The sequence below is a fragment of the Sus scrofa genome, chromosome 17 (genome assembly GCF_054392235.1).
Source record: "Sus scrofa isolate SSC_HxYL_T2T_F1_AM1 chromosome 17, Sscrofa_HxYL_maternal_Yorkshire_Landrace_v2.0, whole genome shotgun sequence".
Lineage (NCBI taxonomy): Eukaryota > Metazoa > Chordata > Mammalia > Artiodactyla > Suidae > Sus > Sus scrofa.
The window spans coordinates 46704312-46722121 of NC_139399.1; the positions used below are offsets into that span (position 1 = coordinate 46704312).

A 17810-nucleotide genomic window follows, 5' to 3' on the forward strand; every position below is an offset into this window, starting at 1 on the left:
GAAGAGTCAGAGGGGCCGGGTAGCTGGCGGAAGAGGGACGCTCCTGAATATTCAGTTGCGCCATATCACACAAGGGAAAGATCGGCGTCGCCAGAGAAGTGTCAGCGAGCGGGCCAGGGAGCGTACCGCGCAGGCGCAGCCCCCGAGTGGGCGACTTGGCCCTCGGCCTGGCAGCGGCGAGCACGGCTGCGGCCACCCGCCTCGAAGCGGTTCGCAGTAGCATGATCCTGGCGGCAGAAGCCCCCGCCCGAAGCGGCCGCGGTCCTCGGCTACCGAATCCCGGAAGTACAACTCCGCGCTCCGGAAGCGATTCTCGGAGCTGTGCTATACGCTCCGCCTCGCGTTCGGTGTGAGACGTAGAACTCAGCGACTGAGGCCACGAGCGAGGTGAGGTGGGGGTGCCGCGGCGCGGGGACTCAAACGCTAAGAGGGCAATGGAGTCGGGCTACACCCTTATTTCCCCTTACAGATTTCCCCGAACCCTTGGGCCCACTCTTCACCCTAGCTCCTCCCGCCCCCGCTCTGGTCTCTGGCTGGCGGCTAGGCCCGTACTTCCCTAACCTTCCAACCCCGCAGATGCCTGTGGCCGTGGGGCCTTACGGACAGTCCCAGCCAAGCTGCTTTGACCGCGTGAAGATGGGCTTTGTGATGGGTTGCGCCGTGGGCATGGCGGCAGGGGCGCTCTTCGGCACCTTTTCCTGTCTCAGGTGAGGGGGGCGGGCGGTGATCTCTGGGCGGGACTACCAGACTTTCTCGGTCCACACCACTCACCACTCGACCTGCAGCCAGGATAAGAGCCTACTTACTCCAATTCCCTCTGGCCTTTAACGAGCCAGATTTTCTAAACACCTTCAGTCTGGGAGGACAGGTTGGAAGCCTAAATGGTTGAATATGAGCTCTGACTTTAAAACGCTCTCTGGCCCTTACTCATTCTGTAACCTTAGGGAAATTGGAGCTTGCGTTTCATGTGTAAAGTGAGGTCTGTAACTGCTACCTCATAGTTTAAAGGATCAAATCAGAGCACACACAGAATGTGGCATATGTCATGTGCTCAATAAATTGTATTCCTATTGTGTTAAATATTATATTTATTTCCAATTGCACATAGCAAACTTGCTGATTAATTTCACCTTTCTGGGAGTAGAATGTAGAATGTCATTTTCACACCTAAGAGAGACTGTATGGATCTTAATAAATTAAAAATTACTATTTAGTTCCTGTTGTGGCTCAGTGGAAATGAATCCGACTAGGAACCATGAGTTTGCAGGTTCAATCCCTGGCCTCGCTCAGTGGGTTAAGGACCTGTTGTTGCTGTGGCTGTGGTGTAGGCCAGCAGCTGTAGCTCCAACTGGACCCCTAGCCTGGGAACCTACATATGCTGGGGGTGCGGCCCTAAAAAGTAAAAAAAAAAAAAAAAAAGAAAAAAAAAAACCATTTATCGAGCACTTAGTGCCCATCTCTGTGCTGAATGCTGTTAACAACCCTGTTATGATCCCTATTTTACACTTGACACAGCCTGTGAATTGCTAATCTAGTTCTGGAATCCATGTATGACTCCCCAATCACTGTTTTAATGTCGTCTAAAAGACAGATGTTAACCAGATCATATATACTCGGGAGGTAAAAGCAGCACAAAAATACAGTTTCCCTTTCCATGTTCTTTACACTGTTTCTGCTGCCTCCCACAATCTGAAGACAGTTGAATCCGCCTAGAGAACCTGATGATCCTTTACCCACCTCATGTGAAATGTCCTGAATGGCCTGATTATAATTAAATTGAAAAGGGGCAGTTAATTTCCCCATTCCCTCTTGTATTTTTGTTCCCAATTGGCCCCATCTTGATTTCCTCCTCTCAGGATCGGAATGCGGGGTCGGGAGCTGATGGGCGGCATCGGGAAAACCATGATGCAGAGTGGCGGCACCTTTGGCACATTCATGGCCATCGGGATGGGCATCCGATGCTAACCAGGGCAGTGGTTGCCCACTACATCCAGCCTCTCCAATCAGTCCCAGCCCATGTACTATAATAAAACAAACCTTTGAATATTGAGTTTCTTTTGGAAGCATTTTTCTTCTCATATGCAGCCTATTACAGTTAAGAGAGATGCACTAATGAGGTTTGGTGTCTTGTTTCACTAACCTGAAACATTTTTTGGACTTTCCATAGGTTACAGTAAACCTTATTATTGGACTCTTTAATAAAGTTAGTGCTATCAGACTGTCTTTCACCTTTAAAATAGTGGCAGGTCTAGATCTTCTCAAGGTCATACTGAAAGGTTAACTTTTATTTTCAAAAAATTGTCCTTCATATGATTTGACCAGGAAAAAAAAAAAAAAAAATTCCGACTTTTGTAGCCTCAAAAGGAATACATCCCCATGATTTTCAAAAGCTGACACTGACACCTCCACCCCATTTTACTAACTGGCTTATGGTAGTTTCCTAGTAATGAGAAGCACCCCTCACCTGTAGAGGCAAAATAATTCCTTGACATTCTTCTAAGCGGAGCTGCCCTCCCAAGTATCTGTCACTAACGTCGTGGTGCAGTGGTTAACGAACCACGAGGTGGAGGGTTCGATCCTTGGCCTTGCTAAGTGCGTCGAGGATCTGGTGTTGGTGTAGGCTGCAGACACAGCTCAGATCCTTGCTGTGGCTCTGGCGTAGGCCAGTGGCTACAGCTCCAATTAGACCCCTAGCCTGGGAACTGCCATATGCCACGGGAAGCAGCCCAAGAAAAGGCCAAAAAAAAAAAGGAAAAAGAAAATGGTAATAAATGTTACACAGAAAAATAACCTAACTGGAATATTTGAGGGCACACAGACACTCAGAATCCAACTGCAATCAAGGACAAACCAAAATAGCAATGGAAGAATACAAATTTCACAACCAAGTGGTTGTTATCCCAGGAACTAGTATTACTTAAATGACCTGAGAATAGCCATTTAAATTGTTTGGCCACACTTGCAGCATATGTAAATTCCCCAGCAAGGGATCAAACCCGTTCTACCAGTGACAATGCCCGATCCTTCCAGTGACAATGCCAGATCCTTAATCCACTGAGCCATCAGGGTATTCCAAGTTATTCTTTATTATTAAATGCCTAACAAACTTGCTTTGGGCATCATTTACAACCCAAACTTCTTTCTCAGGTGGTGGACAAACTTGTCACCTCTTAACAGTATTAAATGCCTAAGGGCACGTTTGCTGTCCCAATTCCCTAGAAAGGAATGACGAAAACAAACCTGATAGTACTTGATTCAAGAATAAAATTTTTAATTATTTAGATACTTGGAGACTTTGGAAAGAAAAAGTTGACATATATATATCCCCCTGTGACCATGAACACTTACTGCTACCTAGTGTTCAAAAATAGTTAACTTGACTCTTGAAACTTAAGTTAAATAACTGAACCAAATAAGGGAATTACAAAAGTCCCACAACAAAGTTGGTAGATAGTTGTAATGCCTTCAAATTCAAACTAAGTATCTTGATATAAACCTGTAATACTTGTGCTTCAACCCTAACAGTACAGTAAAAACAAATAGGCAGGTGAGGAAATCGGTAATGGGAAGGAGCAATTAGGAGCAACCTAGCCTACTCAAAAAGGTTCAACCTACACATACAAACTCGAAGCAGAGTTCAGAACACAAAGTGTTTGGAAAGCTTGCTGCCCATGTAAAGTAAAAGCTTGACAAATGCAATTCAATTTGGGAAACCAGTTTTAACTTACAAGCTTCCATTCAATTCTTTAAATAGCAAAGCAATTTTTCCCCCATAAAGATGCTCAAGACAACAAAGGGGAGAGGCCTGGGCAAATCTGTATGGTTTTCTTTCTGAAAAATTCTTCAGCTTTCTTTCATACAATACCCCAAATACGAAGTATAGTAGAACTAAGGTGGACTAAGGAATGTACAGGGGCAACTTAAGGTCAACAGTTTCACTAAGAATTTTCCCAAAGAGGAAAAAGAAACTCTAAAAAGTCAAAGAAACTAATATTCTACCTTCAAGTTTCTATGACTTTAAAACATTTCAAAAATGAAGATTTCTTGTGGCCTTTTTACGAGAATTTTATTTGAGTGGTTCTTACAAAGATTGTTGCAATATGAAAGTCATTTGTTTGATAGAAATATCAAGCTGTCTTGTCAAACACACTGAAGTAACCCAAAAATATATTTCAGAGCTCACAGAGCTTAAAAAGAGCAAAGATTATATGCAACCAGACAAAACCTATTTCTGCATTTCCTATCTCTTGCTCAGACTGCTTTGCTTACCAGACTGTCACTAAACATCTTGAGGAAATGCAGGGATCATTTTGTTTGGAATCTTAGACACACTACAACACATAATATTTACAAAGAAACTTTTACAGATACATTAATTGAAAAAGATACCATCCAGAAATGTAATTTGAAATTCCTTTCCTTGCCAATTGGTCAGAATGCAGGATGAGATGTTAATCAAACAGCCCTTTTAGCTGCCTTAAAATTCCACAAACTGTATTCCAGAAACCTGTTAAACCATTAACCAAATATCAACATTAGTGAAATGTAACTGCTGTGTAAAAAGTTAGGCTTCTGAAACATTAAAAACATCATTGCATCCCTGTCTGCCTTTTTATGTTAAGCACATTTGTCCCCTAGAACTATTCCTATATATCCTTAATGTAATTTTCTACATGTACAATTAAAAGGCAGAACAAGAGAACAGCTTTGTATACAGTGGGATTTGCTATTTAGGGAGAATGAGCACACTGCATTCCTGTTAACATTTTTATTTTTTCAGGTAACAGGAATTGTATACAAATGACAGTAGACCCTTGCCTCTTTATTTTTATCTAAATAAAAGATAACTCAGGATGAATTCTCAAGAAAGAAAAAAAGCTATGTACATAAGGGACTATATTTTCCTTCATCGTCTACTTGGAACCAGTAGTTGTGTTGCTGTCATAGAATCAGGAAAGAGGTTGTGATAAGTTGGAAGAGGTACATATGCTGCTGTAATCATTTTACCTGTTGAAAGAAACAGATATGAGGGTTTAGCATCTTCACTTAGATGACACCATTAATAATAATCATTCAGAAAAAAAGTCAAACTCACCAGCAAACCACCTGCCATGCAGTGCATTGACAGCAGCAATGGCTGCAGCAATTGATGGGCACTTCACATACACATTGCCCTAAAATAAAACAAAAAAGGTTAAAAGTGGTGTGGTATACAACATAGTTTCCAATAGGTTTATTCATGTTACCTGCAGAAAAATGAAATGCTCTATAATGACGTGTTTCACTAGCTACTATATATACCTAGAATCTTACTGAAAATAGTTTATCCTCCCTCTTCTCCCCAAAACTGGCCTTGTTACTATCTTCTGGTTTGAAAGATGCTAAACAATGAAATCAAGGTGCCAGAACGTCATAGCAAGCTTTGAACACTAACCAGCACCTCTGCTAAATGATGACCTGATCTACTTCAACTATTTGAAAGCATCTCTATTTTGGAGGGGGTGTACTTATTTAGTCAGTATGGTAAAACTTCTTTTAGGAAACTACAAAAATTCCCTCTAAGGAAACTATGCCCCAAGAATGTGAAAATAAAGAGATCAGAGAGTAACAATTTCTATTAAGAATACCTGAGCTGAATTTTTATCGACATAAATATGAATAACTCCTCCATGCTTATTACATTCTTCAATCACATCATCTTTGATCTCTGTATCCCATCCAACTTCTTCTTCTCTGCAACAAAGTATTAAGTCTATTAGACCCTACTCAAACTTATATAATATAAAAAAAGACACTTTCACCAAGCTTATCACCATTTCATAGGACTAGAAAAAAGTATACTGGTGATAGAAACTCATACGGATACGGGAATTCCTGTTGTAGCTCAGTGGTAACGAACCCGACTAGTATCCATCAGGATGCAAGTTTGATCTCTGGCCTAGCTCAGTGTGTTAAGGGATTGCTGTCGCTGTGAGCTGTGGTATATACAGGTTGCAGACCTGGCTTGGATCTGGCATTGCTGTGACAGAGGCTGGAAGCTACAGCTCTGATTTGATCCCTGGCCTAGTAACTTCATTATGCCACAGGTGCGGCCCTAAAAACAAGGAAACAAACAAACGGATGCAAGCTTCACATAAAACTGCTAGATATAAATGCAAAACAAAATCTGCCAAGCTTACAACTGACTTTCAATCTTGCAATTATTTCTAATTTGCATAAAAATAATTATACTAAAAGAATCAAAATTGTTGCAGTTGAAACATCCTAAATGTTAGCTTACACATTATAAAGATTAAAGCTTTCACAGCATACCCTTCTGAACTTGACCAAAGTAAAATACTTACGTTTGAGGGTTAAACATGTTAGAGAGTTGGAAACACTGTGTTGCAAGAGGTTGAACAGAGGCAGCTGCAGCTAATGCTGAAGCTAAAAGAAAAAAAAAAAAAAGAAAGAAATCAGTTTCATGGAAAATGCATCAGAATATCCCTCTAAATAAAACAAAGCCAAATATAACCACTGAACCCAAAGTGGGAAATTAGGGTATTCAATCACTTCACTAATTCTCTGTAGCTGATAATACTATCAATGTACCAAACCCAGTTTTATTTTGTCCATGCCCAAGGTACATGAAGTTCCCCAGGGCCAGGGAACAAACCCCAGCAGTAGCTACCACCTATGCCACAGCTGCAGCAACGCCAGATCCTTAACCCACTGTGACAAGCTGGGACATAAACCAGCATAGCCAGAGACAAGCCTGAGCATTAACCCACTGCACCACAGCAGGAACTCAAGAGTTTTATATTATTATTTTGGCTGTGGTGTGAGTCTTAATGTGGGATCTGGGATTGAACCCAGGTAGCAGTGGAGAAAGCAAAAAATCCTAACCACTAAAATAAGGGAACTCAAGGGAGTTTCATTTTTTAAGGGAAATTAAACCTTAAGTTAGCGAAAATCCATTCAATTAGACAAATTATCAATACAAAATCAGGGGAATAAAAAGATTTCGTAGGACTGCTGGGAGTTTATACCCCAAGAAGGGGATGATGAAAATACAATCTTTAAAATTCCAGCTAAATCAGAGTATGTCTGTATGTGTGTGTGTGTGTGTGTGTATATATATATATATATACATATATATATATATACACATACACACCTTGTTGAATTTCTTAGGTTTCTGCCCATGAATATATAGTTACATATTTTCTTTCAAAAAGACGAAGTTTTTGAAAAGAATATACATGACATCATCCAAGTATTTAAGATTTAATGTCCTATGACTACAAACCTATTGTAAAATCAAACTAAAACTTTAAAAATGATTAGGTCCCGTTTTAGCAAGAGAAACATTAAAATGAGTAACATGTATCCATAAATTAATTATGCATCCATAAATTTAAAAATTATGAAAACTACTAGAAATTAACACTAAGGAGCAAATTCAAACCCATTGGTTTTAAATGAGAACATTTTTCAAGGTAGATGCTCCACTGCCTTTACATGATATAGGAAACATTACCACCAGTAGCAGTTATAGAACTCACCGTAATCATAATATTTGACCAAATTTCATTCCAATACATAACAAATATAAATAAAGCTACGGATAAAACAGTGCATTAGAAATGAGGGTAACTGCAATGAACAATAACTTGAGGAAACATCAGAAATATTACACTGAACAAAATTTAGGGCTGTGTATGAAATACATTATAAAAAATCATTTCTGATAGGACCGCAAATATTTTTTTTTTTTTGGCTGAACCTGTGTCATGCGGAAGTTTTGGGTCCAGGAATTGAACCCCGCCACACCAGCCACTGAGCCACAGCAATGACAATGACAGATCCTTAACCCTCTGAGCCACCAGGGAAGCCCCTACAAGCGCTTTTTGCTTCCTTAGTTTACTTCAATAAACAAATTTTTTTTTGTTTTTGTTTTTTTTTTGTCTGTCTTTTCTAGGGCTGCACTCACGGCATGTGGAGGTTCCCAGGCTAGGGGTCTAATCGGAGCTGTAGCCACCGGCCTAAGCTAGAGCCACAGCACGCCAGATCCGAGCAATGTCTGCAACCTACACCACAGCTCACGGCAATGCCGGATCCTTAATCCATTGAGCGAGGCCAGGGATCGAACCCGAAACCTCATGGTTCCTAGTCGGATTAGTTAACCACTGAGCCATAACAGGAACTCCCAACAAGTTGTTCGTCTTTCAGAAAATGCTCAATAAAATAAAAATGCTAAAATAACATGGCAAATTCTATTCGAAAAAAAGATGCAAGAGTGCTAGTGTTACAATGAAGACAAACGAAGCCCACTATATATACCTTATCATAAACAAATGGAAGTAACCTTGGAAAAAATACTAGAAGGTCATTATATGCTATGAATACTCAAAAATATTATTAAAGGTATGATTGAAATATCCCAGCTCAACCTAGATAAATGCAGAAAACAATGAATTTAACATAGAAATACAGCTAAGAGAAAAATCCACCAATTCTACTTTTAAAATCTGTTAGAAAAAAAAAGATTGAGTACAGTTGTACATTTGCTGGAAGAAGTAGTATACATACATTTAATTCCTGACTATCACGGAACAAGGAGATCAAGGACAGACCTTTATCTTACAGAATAATTTCCCCAAACAACTTATATACTGTAAGACCCTATTATACTTATTATACTAAGTATACTATACTATACTAAGTCTTACAAAACTGTAAGACCAAACCACCTCAATTAAAATGCTCTATTAAATGACGGATTTACTAGGTAATTGGAAAAAATAGCCTATTTTAGAAACTATTTCTATCTCTGACATCTGCATGCAATTTAGTTCTGGATAATATCACTCACTGTTTGGTACTTCTTACACAAATCACTGGTATTAGAGTCAGTATTGTATTAACTGGGCAGACTCCATGTTTTGAAAGATTTGTCTAAAAAATGACAAATTTCATTTTTTTGCCATTTACATGAGTTATTATAATCAGAACAGAAACATACAAAGGTAAAAATAATTATAAGCAAACTAAAACAAAAAGAGGCATGGATATTTACTATCTTTACATCTGTGTAATTGTAATGACTTGGATTAGGCCTTCTAAATGTGAGTCACCAGACAGCTGTAGTAATGACACCATATGTCATTCTTACAAAATTAGGCCTAAAATACAAACTACAATAATAACTATATATACAACTGTCTTGCTACATTTACATCCACATCAAAAACAAATAAAAAACTCAACTCACCTTCAGTCTGTTGGGAAAGTCTTGTTTGCAAATCTATAACAAAAGAGAATTCTACAGCTCAGTGCAGGAACAATGAAGAGCCTCAACTAACAGGGTAAATGTCAGGAAAGTATTAATAAAAGAGGACTATGGTAGCAGGGTTTATCATAAGGTACTTATAGTAAAACCTGGCAGCCAAACCTCCTTCCCCATTCCTCATTGACAAGGCTTTGGGGGCCTTTTTCTTCCTCTGATCCTAAGAAACTTACTTACGCCTCTCTCTTCCTATTCCTACTACTATTCCACATCTCAAATGCATTAGTCTATACTACTCTCCACATGGGAATAATGGGAAATGGGGAAAGGGAAGCACACCGGTCAGAAAATGCATGAAAACCCTGATCTTGAGAATTCAATTCCAAGTACTTGGGATATTTGACTGTTCTATCAGTGTCAGTAAGCATTTTTAAAAGATTTACAGTAAAACAGTAAATACTGCAATAGTACAGGTGAAACACCTATTAAACACTTTTAATAACCTACGAATTAAGTAGCAGGAATATCATCACTGAAAAAGACACCATTCTAAGCGCACATGAATTTTCTTTTTAAGTAAGAGCTCTTTTAAGTTTTGGAATGTCAAATCTAGCCCAGAAGTTAGCAGTTTTATTAAGTCTGTTTCCAGGCCTAGTCTGGATATTTAATTAGGAGCAAAATCTAATCAGATTTACAATAATTTATCAAATACAAGAATAATCTAAGTATCCAGTCTGTATTAAAAATAAAAATGCTAATTTTTACCAAGGTTTTTTTTTTTTTTTTGGTCTTTTTGCTATTTCTTGGGCCGCTCCTGCAGCATATGGAGGTTCCCAGGCTAGGGGTCGAATCGGAGCCGTAGCCACCGGCCTATGCCAGAGCCACAGCAACGCGGGATCCGAGCCACGTCTGCGACCTACACCACAGCTCACGGCAACGCCAGATCCTTAACCCACTGAGCAAGGGCAGGGATTGAACCCGCAACCTCATGGTTCCTAGTCGGATTCGTTAACCACTGCGCCACGACGGGAACTCCCCAAGGTATTTTTTTTGGCTGCTGAGGCACACAGATTTTCCAGGCCAGGGATCAGATCTAAGACACAGTTGCAACTTATGCCACAGTTTGGCAATGCAGGATCCAAAAACCCACTGCGTGGGCCGTGGACTGAACCTGCACCTTGGCATTTCAAGGACACTCAATCTCCCCACTCCACAACAGCAACTACTGTCTCATATAATTGTCAACATTCTACATTAGAGGCAAATTACAAGAAAACTGCCAGCAAGTAAGTGAAAACAGCAACAACTCTTGAGTGCCATAATATCTTGAAGTTTATTTGCTACATTTACTTTACCCTTTCATTAGTAGGTAGGCACTTGACTTGCTTCCACATCTTGGTGATTGTAATACCACAGTCATGTGGGGTTCTAAGTATCTCTTCAATTCTTATTCTCAATTCTTTTGGGTATAATATATATACCCAGAAAACAACTGATGAATCATATGATAATCCTGCTTTTATTTATTTATTTTGTATTTTTAGTGCCCCACCTGCCACATGCAGAGGTTCCCAGACTAGAGGTTGCACAGGAGCTGTAGCCACTGGCCTATGCCACAGTCACAGCCACGCCAGATAAGAGCCGAATGTGCAACCTACACCACAGCTCATGGCAACGCCGGATCCTCAACCCACAGATGAGGACGGATCAAACCTGCATCCTCATGAATACTCCTAGTCAGGATTATTACCACTGAGCCACAATGGGAACTCTCTGAAGTTTAAGTTATAATAATATGACAGAGAAATTGTTTCGATTCAGTAATCTAATTTTCAATAACATGTGATTCAGCTGCAGTCCGTTATTACAATTCAGGTTTTCTTTTGAGTACAGAAAATGATCATAAAACATGGGCAAAGTTGCAAAGGGATCTGCATCCCAAGTTACATGGGGATGTAAGAATACCTGAGTTCTAGGTGCTCAAAATTGGCATCTCAGGGAGTTGCAGAAATGTAACTGGTGTATACTGAAGGAACTTGAAGACATGACCATAAAACACTGTCAATAAACTTTAAATTATTACACAATTTGTCTTTTCCTAAAATGGGAAAGAATGTATAGATATCAGAAATCCATGCCATATTAATGTATAAAAATCCCTATCAAAATTTCAAAAATGATTATTCAGGTCATTTGTGCCAAGCGAGGAAACAAAGCATGGGTTTCATTAAGTTTAGTACTAACTTATCTTTAAAAAGACCTGTTAAGCTTCCTGAGTAAAGACATGGATATTGAGATGGAGCACTCTTGATATCAAAAAAAAGCTTTAAAGGGCTTAGGGGACAATGGCCTCAAATATATCAACACTGAAGGATTTATTTCAACAAGGAATGTATGAACTTTCAACGACTCTCTGAAGAAAAATACCCAGTTATGTAAATTTTTACCTAAAAACTGAGTGTTGATTATTAATGCAGTTGTAACAGCAATTTAAGGGAAGTTTTAAGAAAACAATCAAATGTTTTTTTCCCCTTTTATGGCTGTCCCCACAGCATATGGAAGTTCCCAGTCTAGGGATCAATTCAGAGCCATAGCGGAGACCCTCGCCACATCTGCAGTAACACCTGATCCTCTACTCACTACAGGAATTGAACTGGCACCTCTACAGCAACAACCTGGATCATTAACCTACTGCGCCACAATAGGAACTCCAGAATCGAATTTTAAAATCACCTTTCAAATGGCTTATTCTAAGCAGTCCATAAGTACATTTATAATTTTCATCTTTAATATAAACTACCCAGTGAGTATGCCCAGAGAATTGTCATCATTCACTTTATCACAGGAGAAAATAATAGGTGAGGGAAAAAATACTATCTAATAATGAAAATCTTCAATTAGGCATATATATACTGTTTACAACAAATCAATACATTTGATACGGCACCCAAAATATAACATAAGATTGTTAAGAAATGAATCATGTCCTTGCATTAAATCCCTCAAGGTACACACTAACCTCAAATGAAATACCTAAAATACGTAAACAATCAAGCATTTCTCTAAACTACTCAAAGAATGACCTGAACAATGGGAAATAATACAAGGGTACAGTTTTCAGGTAAAATAATTAACTTTCAAACTACAGACTAGGATATAGTTCTGGAAGTGATGGGTTTAATATCTTCTTTAGTATCTTCAATTACTGCAAGTGGCATCTATGAGTATGTGATCATTGTGAAGAAATTAAATGTCTAATACTTGTTCAAAAAGTCAAAATAAACAAAACAATAATTTAAAGGAAACATTCGTCAAATGACTCAAATAAAAAAATGCATTAATGCTTGTTTTTTTTTTTGTTTTGTTTTTTTTTAATTTTTACGCCAGCATGTGAGGCATATGGAAGTTCCCAGGCTAGGGGTCAAATCACAGCTGTAGTTGCCGGCCCTACGACACAGCCATGGCAATACAGGATCCGAGCTATATCTGCGACTAAGCCATAGCTTGAGGCCAACGCCGGATCCTTAACCCACTTAGCAAGGCCAAGGATCAAACTCACATCCTGACACTATATTGGGTTCTTAACCTGCTGAGCCACAATAGGAACTCCTATCAGTAATTCCTATTTCAATATAAATCATAGTTTGACAAAAAACACAAGACCCTAACGGCAGGTTTTCTAAAGCACTCACAAACTCCAGATATTCACTAAATGAGGAAGATGGTAACACCCACCTCTCTAATAAATGGCAAAGAATAACATACAAGCAAAAACAATCCTCTACTTTAATGCTTTTTAATTATCAAAGAACCAACTCATAATAGAAAATAGCCATACTTTCATCGGTTAGTATTTCCTGTCATCAAAGTCTGAAATACAAGAAGTGGTTCTCATTAGATACTCTAAAAGCAAATCTTCAACATTTCAAAATTCAACACTATCCTAGTTCATAGGTTTGTAAAAGCAAATTTCAGGCCATTGAGCCACAACCAAGATTAGAACATGTGTTTCATAAACTGAACCACTAAGTGTAACTATCTGTCATTTTCTCTTTTCCTGACCTCTCTGGAAAATTGATTCCCTAACTAAAAATCTCAAAATACAATTGCCCTTTGAACAACTTGGGAGTTAGGGAATCCAACCACCTGGGCAGTTGGAAAGCTGTATGTAACTTAGTCAGCCTTCTATATCCTTGGTCATTCAGAATTCACTGATTTAACCAACCACGGATCACATGGTGCTGTAGTATTTATCATTTTATTTATTTATTTATTTAGTCTCTTTGCCTTTTCTAGGGCCGCTCCTGAGGCATATGGAAGTTCCCAGGCTAGGGTTCTAATCGGAGGCCACTGGCCTACACCAGAGCCACAGCAACTCGGGATCCGAGCCACACCTGCAATCTACATCACAGCTCACGGCAATACTGGATCCTTAAGCCACTGAGCAAGGCCAGGGATTGAACCTGCAACCTCATGGTTCCTAGTCAGATTTGTTAACCACTGAGCCATGATGGGAACTCCTGTAGTATTTATCATTAAAAAACAACAACACCCATATGCAAGTGAATTGTTGCAATTCAAACATGCATTAAGAGTCAACTGTATTATGTACTAGTTTAGAAAGCAACTTTTTTCTGTACTCTTAATATTGTTATTATTTTAAATAAAGCTTAATTTAAAGGCCTCTGGTAGCTTTCTAAACTCAAACATTAAGAAAAAATTTTTCCTCTCAAACAATATCAACTTTGGGGTCTTCAGTGAAAGTGATATATTTTAAAAGATGTAACAACTTACAGCAATTTCAATTAAACAGTATACAGGGTTCAAAAATACCCTGAAAGATTATTAATCATTAAATAACTATTTTCTATTTCAACTTCCTTATGTGAACTCTTTAAATTATAGGCTAAAAGTACTTGATGAATTGAATTCTCAGTAAGTCCTTTTAAATTCAAAAATTTGGCAAATTTTCGAATTAGGTGAAAAAACAATGATTTCCAATAGAAAAGATTCAATTCCTACCTGCCACAGCACCAAATGCCAAAGAACCACTCATTTGCAAAGCCTGCTGTGCTGCTGGTGGGATCTGCAAACCTGTACCTGTAAAAGAATATTAGATTTTCAAGTCCTGCTTTATTAAGAGTGGGAAAATTCTTGATTTCCGGGTGCTGAATACCAAAATCATGTCAATAAAACATGTGGTCTCTCAGTAGCTGGTAGCTGGAACAGGGAGATGTTTCCAGGACCCTCTCAAAGTCTAAGGTCCCTTACATAAAATAGCATGATACATACAGTCTGTCCTTTGTATTCATGGATGCAGGACCTACATATATAAGAGGGCCAACTGTACAATCAGGATATAGTATAAGCTCTGCAACTTAATTTATTCTGAAGTATGTGAACATAATTATTAAAGAAAGCAAAAGAATTCTAAAACATGTGAGGTGGTACTCAAAAAGCAGCACCAGAAGGTAAGATTCCTTTAGAACGTTAAGGCACGGAATTTCACCTATAAAACTACAAGTGCTGCTCAAAGATAATAAAGTCAATCCCAAAATAAGAAAAAACCTTTCCCATTGACTTATCTGCATGGTCACCTTTCTCACTAACATATCCACAACTATCATTCACAACACTAGAATAAACTTACCTTCTGCCAGTCTTGCCATTAATTGGAGACGACCAGTTGTTCCCAAGTCAATTCCAGTCCTTTCCAGTTCGTCACTGTCCAAAAATGAGCTAGCACTGGAAGCATCAGTACGTTCAGTAACATGACCAACTTTCATTGGCCTTCCTGCGAGCTCAAATCCATTAAGTTGTTCCAAAGCTTTCTTGGCACATTCTGAATCAGAAAACTATATAATTGACAATGGAATAAAAGTCAAGTAATTAGTTCACTTATACATGCAACGTAAAAAAGTGCATACTTATTAAATCTAGTATATTCAATAATTAAATCTGGAAAGATAATGTAAAAATTTCAAGGAACAAGTAATATAATCTGAATTATCAGGCCACCAAAACTTAGAAAGATTTGTTAATGTGGTTGTTTAAATGGCAAAATATTATCAGGTTAATGAGACTTGTCTTTAGGAATACAAAAATTTAGTAATAAAGTGTGAAAAGTGATTTTTCAAACATCAAAATCCCCTTTAATATGCTAGGATGAAGTAAAATGCTTTTTTCTCTCATAAAAGTGAATATTCACAAAAAAAAGTTCACTCAGGTTTTTTTTTTTTTTTTTTTTTTTTTTGTCTTTTTTTGCTATTTCTTGGGCCGCTCCTGCGGCATATGGAGGTTCCCAGGCTAGGGGTCGAATCAGAGCTGTAGCCACCGGCCTACACCAGAGCCATAGCAACGCGGGATCCGAGCTGCGTCTGCAACCTACACCACAGCTCACGGCAACGCCGGATCGTTAACCCACTGAGCAAGGGCAGGGACCGAACCTGCAACCTCATGGTTCCTAGTCGTCGTTAACCACTGTGCCACGACGGGAACTCCCTCACTCAGGTTTTTAATGCAGCGTGGATCTGATATTGTTGTGGCTGTGGCATAGACCATCAGCTACAGCTCCAATTTGACCCCTAGCCTGGGAACCTCCATGTGCTGTGGGTGTGGCCCTAAAAAGAAAAAGAAAAAAAATCTTGGCTGTATCCACAGCATTCAAAATTACTGAGCTAAGGAGTTCCCATCGTGGCTTAGTGGTTCACAAACCCGACTAGTACCCGAGGATGCAGGTTCAATCCCTGGCTTCTCTCAGTGGATTAAGGATATGGAGTTGTCATGAGCTGTGGTGTAGTTCACAGACATGGCTCATGTTGGGGTTGCTGTGGTATAGGTCAGCAGCTACAGCTCTGATTCAACCTCTAGCCTGGGAATTAACAAATGCTGCAGGTGTAGCCCTAAAAAAACAAACAAACAAAACAATCAAAAGATGTTACTGAGCCAAGGATCAAACCCCTGATGCAGCAGTGATAATGCTGCAGGATCCTTAACCCACTGGATCTTATAGGGAACTCTTAAAATAGTCTTAATTTCAGGATACAGACACAATAAAACTTTAAATTCACATGGTCTGGTTTTAATTTAATGGTAGAACAAGATATAATGTCACTAATTCCACGAGTTATCTTTCACTAGAATGTACAATTGCTTAAAAATTGAACAATTTTTCCATTATTTAGGCAGTAACAACTACAGAAGGTTATATGCACAAGACCCTGTAAACTTACACAATCTAGCTTTGCATACAGATCAGTAAGTGACCATTCATACGTACATTAAAAAATTAAAATCCTTTGGAAAATATGCCATCATTGTTTACATGACACTCGGTGTTGTAGTGAAAACTGTCGATTGAGCAAATATTCAAGCACTAAACCTATTATACAGAACACTAAACCATTTAGATGGTAAATAGAATGAAATATTGAAAGTGGCATGTAAAATCCACTAACCACTTTATTTTTAATGATGGTGGGTGAGACCATGCTAATGTTACTAGGAACAAAACAGTATGTTATCTTGCTGTTTTATAAATAACTTCTTTCATCAATATACACTGAGGCAAGTAAAACACCTTTGATGAATGAACACATTCTCATTACTATGGGATACGTTTAGATGTTACATTAAATTTGTAAAGGAAATACCTTTTTTTTTCTCTCTTTTTTTTTTTTGGTCTTTTTTGCCTTTTCTAGGGCCGCTCCCTCAGCATATGAAGGTTTTCAGGCTAGGAATCGAATCGGAGCTGTAGCCACCAGCCTATGTCACAGCCACAGCAACGCAGCCACGTCTGCGACCTACACCACAGCTTACAGCAATGTCAGATCCTTAACCCACTGAGCAAGGCCAAGGATCGAACCCACAACATCATCGTTCCTAGTCGGATTTGTTAACCACTGAGCCACGATGGGAACTCCCTATTCTTTCATTTTTTGTTTTAAGGACAACACCCTCGGCATATGGAGGTTCCCAAGCTAGGGGTCGAATCAGAGCTGCTGGCCTACACCATAGCTCACAGCAATGCTGGATCCTTAACCCACTGAGCGAGGCCAGGGTTCGAACCTGCATCCTTATGGATACCAGTTAGATTGTTTCCAGTGAGGAACAATGGGAACTCCGACAGTTATTACTTCTTGATAAAAACTGGGAACTCCATATTCTTAAAAGGACAGCAATGGTGACAAATACCTGTGTTTTAAACCACACTTTCCAAGCTTAGAAGTTAATTGGAAAAATAGCTATCGTGTAACTGGATTGCATCATAAAGTAATCCATGAAGTTTACTTTTATTTTTTATTTTATTAAAAAAATTTTTTTAAGGTCACACCGGTTTCCTACGACATTTCCAGGATAAGGGTCAAATAAGAGCTGCAGCTGCCAGCCTATGCCAAGCCACAGCAATGCCAGATCTGAGCTGCATCTACAACCTACACCACAGCTCACAGCAACAGCAGATCCTCAAACCACTGAGTGAGGCCATGGATGGAACCTGGATTCTCATGGATACCAGTTGGGTTCGTTACCACAAGCCCCAATG

General features: G+C 39.0%; 3 protein-coding genes across 25 annotated transcripts in view; 1 reads left to right on the forward strand and 2 right to left on the reverse strand.

Annotated features, from left to right (window-relative positions):
* NFS1 (NFS1 cysteine desulfurase) overlaps positions 1 to 292 on the reverse strand; it is a 28524-nt gene extending 28232 nt beyond the window's left edge. For 6 of the 7 annotated variants that reach the window (XR_014831733.1, XR_014831732.1, XR_014831731.1 and 3 more), the window contains exon 1: positions 127 to 292. Coding sequence is in view for 2 of the 7 variants with exons in the window: in XM_005672887.3 (XP_005672944.1) it covers positions 127 to 223 (97 nt within the window). In the remaining 5 variants the exon portion in view is untranslated. 7 annotated transcript variants of the gene reach the window in all.
* Positions 293 to 329: 37 nt separating this feature from the next.
* Positions 330 to 2050, forward strand: ROMO1 (reactive oxygen species modulator 1). Its single transcript, NM_001097462.2, has 3 exons — positions 330 to 387; positions 577 to 707; positions 1857 to 2050. Exons 2-3 carry the CDS (start codon positions 577 to 579, stop codon positions 1963 to 1965), a joined length of 240 nt encoding a protein of 79 aa, NP_001090931.2. The 5' UTR covers positions 330 to 387; the 3' UTR covers positions 1966 to 2050.
* Positions 2051 to 3250: 1200 nt separating this feature from the next.
* RBM39 (RNA binding motif protein 39) overlaps positions 3251 to 17810 on the reverse strand; it is a 32469-nt gene continuing 17909 nt past the window's right edge. For 8 of the 17 annotated variants that reach the window (XM_003359965.5, XM_003359964.5, XM_085003719.1 and 5 more), the window contains 7 exons: positions 14919 to 15123; positions 14291 to 14368; positions 9254 to 9304; positions 6345 to 6426; positions 5628 to 5733; positions 5096 to 5174; positions 3251 to 5007 (listed from right to left, as the gene is read on the reverse strand). In XM_003359965.5, the coding sequence (XP_003360013.1) occupies positions 4907 to 5007; positions 5096 to 5174; positions 5628 to 5733; positions 6345 to 6426; positions 9254 to 9304; positions 14291 to 14368; positions 14919 to 15123 (702 nt within the window). In that variant the 3' untranslated portion in view covers positions 3251 to 4906. The remainder of the gene's footprint in view (positions 5008 to 5095; positions 5175 to 5627; positions 5734 to 6344; positions 6427 to 9253; positions 9305 to 14290; positions 14369 to 14918; positions 15124 to 17810) is intronic. The other 9 variants (XM_005672898.4, XM_005672897.4, XM_085003722.1 and 6 more) reach the window with 2 other exon arrangements.

Bases quoted from the DNA above. Each gene is read 5' to 3' on its own strand.
- ROMO1 (NM_001097462.2), top strand. From the start codon at position 577: ATGCCTGTGGCCGTGGGGCCTTACGGACAGTCCCAGCCAAGCTGCTTT. The intron at 708-1,856 runs GTGAGGGGGGCG...TCCTCCTCTCAG, and splicing joins GGCACCTTTTCCTGTCTCAG to GATCGGAATGCGGGGTCGGG.